Source organism: Hydra vulgaris, chromosome 05 (assembly GCF_038396675.1).
Source record: "Hydra vulgaris chromosome 05, alternate assembly HydraT2T_AEP".
NCBI lineage: Eukaryota > Metazoa > Cnidaria > Hydrozoa > Anthoathecata > Hydridae > Hydra > Hydra vulgaris.
Window position 1 is genome coordinate 45,097,896 of NC_088924.1, and position 6,864 is coordinate 45,104,759.

General features: G+C 23.7%; 1 protein-coding gene across 1 annotated transcript; it reads right to left on the reverse strand.

Annotated features, from left to right (window-relative positions):
* Window positions 1-3,539: 3,539 nt before the first annotated feature.
* Window positions 3,540-4,899, reverse strand: LOC136080425 (TNF receptor-associated factor 5-like). The gene is made up of 2 exons (XM_065797046.1): window positions 4,701-4,899; window positions 3,540-4,636 (listed from the first exon to the last, which is right to left on the reverse strand). Exons 1-2 carry the CDS (start codon window positions 4,897-4,899, stop codon window positions 3,540-3,542), a joined length of 1,296 nt encoding a protein of 431 aa, XP_065653118.1.
* Between the last annotated feature and the right edge of the window lie 1,965 nt (window positions 4,900-6,864).

A 6,864-nucleotide genomic window follows, 5' to 3' on the forward strand; every position in this document is an offset into this window, starting at 1 on the left:
GTTTCTTTTATTTCTAGTTTTAAACATTTTTTAAAGTCTAAGCCTCGGAGAGGTCTTCTTAATTTCAAGTTTAGTTGATGAAATTCGAATGGAGGATTGTCGAGTTCCATTTCCCAGTTGTTGTTATTATTATTCATTTTTATTTATATTTAAAAAAATAAAATATTAGTATAAAGTTGTATAGAAATGTGTAATAAAAAAATATATATTTCTGAATTTATAAATAAAAAAATAAAAAAGAGACAAAAATGTAATAAAAAATATTTATTTTTGAAAATATAAATACAAAAATAGTTAATTTTTTTTTTGTAGTTGACAACTTTGACACGTTCCACATTTTTTTTGACAATAGTAGCGACGATTGTTTAAATGAGATTGTTTTAATGATTCTCTTTGCAATTTAAAAAAGTAGGGATACATGGCTAAAAAAAGAGAATAAAAATAAGTTAAATAAAAAAAATTTTTAATTTAAAAAAATAAAAGAATATACCTTTCATTTGTTGTCGTATTTTTTTTGGTGTTTTTGTTTTTTCAGCGTAACCATATTTTTTCATTTTTTTTGCTATTCTAGCTATAAATATAAAATAACATCATTTTTATGTACAGTTTGATGAGAATTAATATAATAATATTGCTCTAAAGCCCAATGAATATAATTTTTTAATAAAATTTAAAAATGATCATATTGTGTATTATTTAAAAAAGGTTAAATATAATGCGAGTTAAAAATTTCAACGGTTATATATATAAAAAAAGCTTAATCAAAAAAAAATTCTAAATGTTTTCTGTATAAGAATCGAGGTCCAATTTCAGTTGTCTTGTAAAAAGTTTGAGTCCAAATAATATATTTATCCGAATCGTAATATTCAATAGGAATGACTTTGGCAAGTTCTTTTAAAAATATGTCCATTTCAACTTGTATTCTTGCTAATCCCATTTTTCTTTTGCATAATTGTTTTAACGTAGGTACTTTTTCATACTTATAGTTTAGTCTTGTTTGTGGACAAAACCATACCCATTTGTGATAATGCATGTTGTATTCTTCAAAACTTTTTCTTTCTATTTTTGGTTCCATTTTTTATTAGTTTAGCTATAAATATAAATAATATCATTTACATGTATAAATGTTTGATTTATAATAAAATGATATTGATGTATAGCCCAATCTATATAATTTTTTAATAAAATATAAAATTGTTCATATTGAGTATTGTTTAAAAAATCGTAATAATAATGTGAATTAAATATTTCAGTTGTGAGATATAAAAAAGTATGTTGTGCGTAAAAAAAATTTAATTTAGCTGAAGAACAATATAAAAACCAATCACTATATCTTGGATAATAAAACGAGTCTTTATACATAATAAATTCATTATCAAAATAACGCATAGGTATTGCATTTTTAAGTTTTTCTTTAAATAATATAATTTCTTTTTTTATTCTGTAAAATCCCAATTGTCTTTTTCATAAATTTTTCAAGGTAGGAATTTTGTCGAGTTTAAATGCTAATTTTGTTTCAGAACAAAACCATACCATTTTTTCATATTGAAGATCGTATTCTTTAAAACTTTTGCTTCGATGATTCTGTTTTGTTTCCATTTTTTATTAGTTTAGCTATAAATATAAAACAAAATCTTTTACATGTATAAAATCAACATTAGTAATAAAATAATATTGATCTTGTGCCCATTGCGCATATTTTATAATACAATTATAAAAAAAATCAAGTTGACTATCATTATTACAAGGATTATTATAATGAAATCTAAACATGTTGTATAAATAATGTATAATTTTACTTTGAATCCAAAAAAATTGAGTATGATTTGAAAAAAATTCACAAGTATAAAAAAAATCATCAGTACTATTGTCTGGATAATAATAATATAAAAATCCAAGTTCGTCTTTCAACAATTCGAGTTTAATTGCAATTTTTCTGATGGCTAATTTTCTTTTTATTAGTTCTTTTAATGATTTCATATCTCGTCCAATGTTGTTTTTTGATTCTTGCATAAACCAATGGACAATGTGAATAATAATGCCATATGTTGTATGAAAGTCTTTGTTTCTTTTGATATTGTATCTTTGCATTTTTTATTTATCTATAAAGAATATTAAAAAAATTGTTTTACAATAGTATTATGAATAAAACAGCGCTCTGTAATATAAAAATATTGATTTTTTGCCCAATTTACATATTCTAATATAACGTAATATAACTCTTTTATTAAATGTATTTCTAATTGTTTTTTTGGATCTGCTAAATACGAAATTTCTGTAAAAAGTAAATGAAAAAGACTATGTAGATAACGTCTTTGAAGATGATAAAATAATAAATATTTATTTTTTTCGACTATCCATTCGTAAAAGATGTGTTTTTTATAATTCTGAAATAATACTCTAATAAAAACTCCATTTGTCCATTTTGTGTTTCGCATTTTGGTTCTAACAAATATAGAGATGATTTTATTTTGTAATTGCTCAAATTCATAAATGATTCTTTGATGAGCCAAGGTTCTTTTAAATAAATCTTTCAAGGTAAGTTGTGATTGAATTTCATTGGTAAATTTGTTCATGTTATCTAATGTTTCATCGTCATAATGAAATAGATAATAGGAAAAATGTCGTTCATCTGGACAAAACCAAATTAGTGTTTCTTGTTCAAAGTTTTTAATGCGAGAATAAATGTTTTCCAAATATTCAAACTTTTCTTCCTCGTCTGACATTTTAATTCTTTTTGCTCGTTTCTGTTTTTTTACACGATTGTGTACATGGTGATGTAATGATGTAAATTCAAAATCTATTAATCTGCTAATATTGCCCCAGTTGCTTCCCATTTTTTTAATTACTAATCTAAAAAATAATTACAAATATAAAAAAATACAAAAAAATGAAGTAAATGTTTGGGAAAAAGATTATAGTTTTACTATACAAGTAAAAAAACTATAATTTTTTTCCCAAAAAAAGTTTTTTAGTAGAAATCAGTTTCTTGAGCACATTCAGGTGCTTCTGGTGGTTCAGGTAAAGGATTGTAAAAATTGAAAAGTTCTTGTTGCTTGGCTTCAATGACTTTACTTGGATATGCTGCGTTTGGTGGAGAATAAATAGGTGGTAAATGTTTAACTAGGCTTTCTTCGTACGTTGGCAAACGTGGTATTTTATTTTTATATTTAGTGATAATATCCATTCGATGAATCGCTTTACACAATACAAATAAATATTCTAATTTGCTTTCTAACGATTCGTAAGTATGTCCTTGTTCGTCTTGAATTATGTTATCTTTGAAGTACTCTATGATATCCAATCCATTTTTTAAATTTTCTTTGATTCCAAATGGTATTCTGAGCATGAATTTGATAGATTTTACGTTGGCAATGGTTAGTTCCAGACTGATTTGACTGAAAATGTCTATTGCATTCATTTTATTAGTTAATCTAAGAAAATATTTCAATGTATAAAAAAGTCATTATAAAAAATAATTATATAAAAAATCATTAGATAAAATTAAAAAATGACAAAAGTTTTTACAAAAAAATATATTATTGAATAGTAATTGTTATATATAAGTTATTGTTAATAATAAATTGTTTTAGTTCTTGGTGTGAAATGAAATTAGGAAATCCAACTGCTACATTAAATTCTTCAGTAGGTTTATCGAAAGAACTCGCGTTTAAACTTTGAATATAATTTTCTGGAGTGATAGTATGAGCGAAAAATTTTTCATTATTTCTCAGAGTAAAAATTATTTTTTTACTAAAGGGCCATTTCAAAGCATCATCTAGTTCTCCTCGAATAAGTTGGAAGAAAATGGCTACATTCTTTTGATTGGTGCTGCGAGTATAAATTTTTATTCGATAATAATATCCTTCGGGTGAGTAAACAGCTTCAGAATAATAAGCTTCTTCAGAAAGTAATCTTAGATTCATTTGATCAAGTTTGATGATGTGTTTGTCTTTAAAGAGGTGATGCATAACTTGTGCTTGTTGAGTTGTTTTTTTTAAAGCCAAGAACTCTGTAGCGTTTTCTTCGACAACTTGATTGAGTTTTATAATTTCTTTATTGAGATTTTGTATTTCCTCTTGATTTGCTAATGCTGTTATGTTTTCATATACAACATTTTTCAATTCTGTTATTTCTTTGTTCATGTCTTCCAAGGTTTGTTGTAGTTTAGTATTTTCTTCTTTTAGTTTTTTAATTTCTTGTTTGTCTTCTTTTTGATTGAACATCATTTCTTTACTATCTGTAATTAGTTTTATTATAATTTCGTTGCAATTTTTTGCTCCAGCTAAGATATGATTAACAGAAAGATTCAAATAATTTAAATTTTTCTTTTCATCTTGTACAATTTGATCAAAATATTTATTTTGTCGATCTTTATAATCTTGAAAACATATTACAGAGTGCTCATCATAATCTTCGTTGTTTACAGCAGTATTGCAAAAATAGCATGTTTTTTGAAATTCATATTCACATTCGTGGTTTAATAAATCTGCTACCTTTTTCTTACAGGTAAAACATTCGTAAGACAATTGATTTGTAGAGCATTCCATTTGGTGTTTCATAAGTTGATCTACAGTAAATTCCATATCACAAAAACAGCATGGATATATGTTGTCTGCCATTTTTTTATTAGTTGCTAAAAAAACATTTATTTATATAAAAAATTGTTAATAAAAAAATACACTCGTTCTTTTTTTAACAAAAAACATTTAACAAATATAAAAAATTTATAATGACAACAAGAAGATTAAGTATAAGAAAAAAAAAGTCTATTTCAATGTCCAATTCGTTTATATTTTCGTCGAATGTAGCATGAAATGTAATATTTTCTATTTCTTCAAATACGTCCCCAAAACCAGGAAACATATCATCGTAATTTTCATTATTATTAGTTGTCATTATTATGTTTGCTAAAACAAAATGTATATTTAATTAATAAAAAAATTTATAAATACAGTTCAGGTAATTCGTCCATTTTTTTAATAACTTCGTTGATATATTGTTCAATGTCCATTTCATTAAACAACTCGTCTATGTCGTTTTGTATTTCTTTTTCCATTTCTTCTTCCATCATTTGATTTTTTAATTCTTCAATATATTCATTTTCATCTGTTTCATCATTTTCAACTGTTTCATCTGTTGCAAGTAACTCTTCTAAATATTTTTCGTAATCTTCTTCTGACATTTCTTCATAGTCCATTATTTCTTTGATAAAGATCTCTTCTTTTTCAGTTAAACATAAATCATGATAGCAAAATTCTTCATGACATTTGCAAGTTTTGATATATTCTTTCATTTTTTTATATTAGTTGGCTAAAAAAAATAAAATAAATTTACAAAAAATGTTATTGTAATATAAAATTTTGTATCATTTCCATACTCTCTTTTATGTTAATTAAGAGTTCTTGATTTGTTTCATTTTGAGTGCCCACGTCCAATGACCAATACCAAAATGCATCATATAAAGTTTTTATTGCGTCCATTTCTGATTTTCTTTGAAATAATAATGTTATTACACGAAACATTCTGTCTTCTGCTGTTTGATAATCGTGATGAATTACTTCAATGTCTAGTTTTTTATATTCTAGATATTCGGCCATTGTTTCCCATCGACTTTTTAAATTTTTGGCAATGTTGATTTTTATTCGTGATATATTTGATTGTGATATATTCATTTTTTATTATTTTGCTAAAAAAATTTTTTTTATTATAAAAAAACATTATTAATTTATTATAACTAATTTACATTGTAACAGTTTAAATAAAAGTTCTTTATTATCTGTTTCGTTTTGCCATTTTGATATTATCGAATATATATGATTTATCGCTCTTTTTTTATTAACGTGTTGAAATACGTAGATAACTAAAATTTTTTTTCTTTTATAATAGTTTTTTTTGTAATTTTTATCGATTTTTTTAATATGATTTCTTGTGAAATTTAAATATATAGCTAATTGTTTCCAATGATAATGAAGTTCTTTTGCAATATTATTTATTATTTTATTCATTTTTTCTATTATACACTAAAAAAAGTAAAAAATATAAAAAGATAATATAAAATTCAAATAAATAAACAAAAAAGAAATATATAAAAAGACTAAAAAAAGACTAAAAAAAATAATTTTTTCTTTAAAAAAATATATTTACAAAAAACTTTTTAACGATCTTGTGGTTCTGGGTCTGGACTCTCTAAAAAAGGGAAAGAAAAATATTAAAAAATGTTTTATATTACTTTATTAATAAAAAAGTAGTAAAGTTAAACTTAGGTGGGGAGTAGTCCCAGTGAGAGGGGCCGACTTCTAAATTTGGAGCTAATGGATATGGACTTTCTAAAAAAAAGGAGAATATTAAAAAAATGTATTTATTTTTTATTAATAAAAAGTAGTAAAGCTAAACTTACGACGGGCGTGGGAATGTCTTGTTTCTCTAATCTCACGTACATAGTTTTCTACAAAATTTCTAAAATTTCGCAGTCTTAATATTTCTTCATCTATAAGAAAAAATAGTATTATAAAAAATATTATTTTATTTTACATGTAAACTATAAATTAATTACCTTTTTTTGGATTGTACGCAAACACTTGATTGATGGGGCGTTTTTTACCATCTTGAATAATGTAAACCTGGTCACTAAGACTATCATTGAAAATTTCATATTGAATTTTATTTATGTTAATATATCTCATTGTTATAACTAGTAAAATAAATAGGTTTATTTAAATATTATTACTATATTATTTTTGTAATAAATAAAATATATATAAATAAAAAATATCATTTTTTATAAAATGCCTAAAATAAGGTATACTCCTAGATCATTAAACACTGTAAACATGGCACGTACAAAAACAACTGTTCCTAGAA

Bases quoted from the DNA above. Each gene is read 5' to 3' on its own strand.
- LOC136080425 (XM_065797046.1), bottom strand. From the start codon at position 4,899: ATGACAACTAATAATAATGAAAATTACGATGATATGTTTCCTGGTTTT. The intron at 4,637-4,700 runs GTTAAAAAAAGA...ATGTTTTTTTAG, and splicing joins ATATTTGTTAAATGTTTTTT to CAACTAATAAAAAAATGGCA.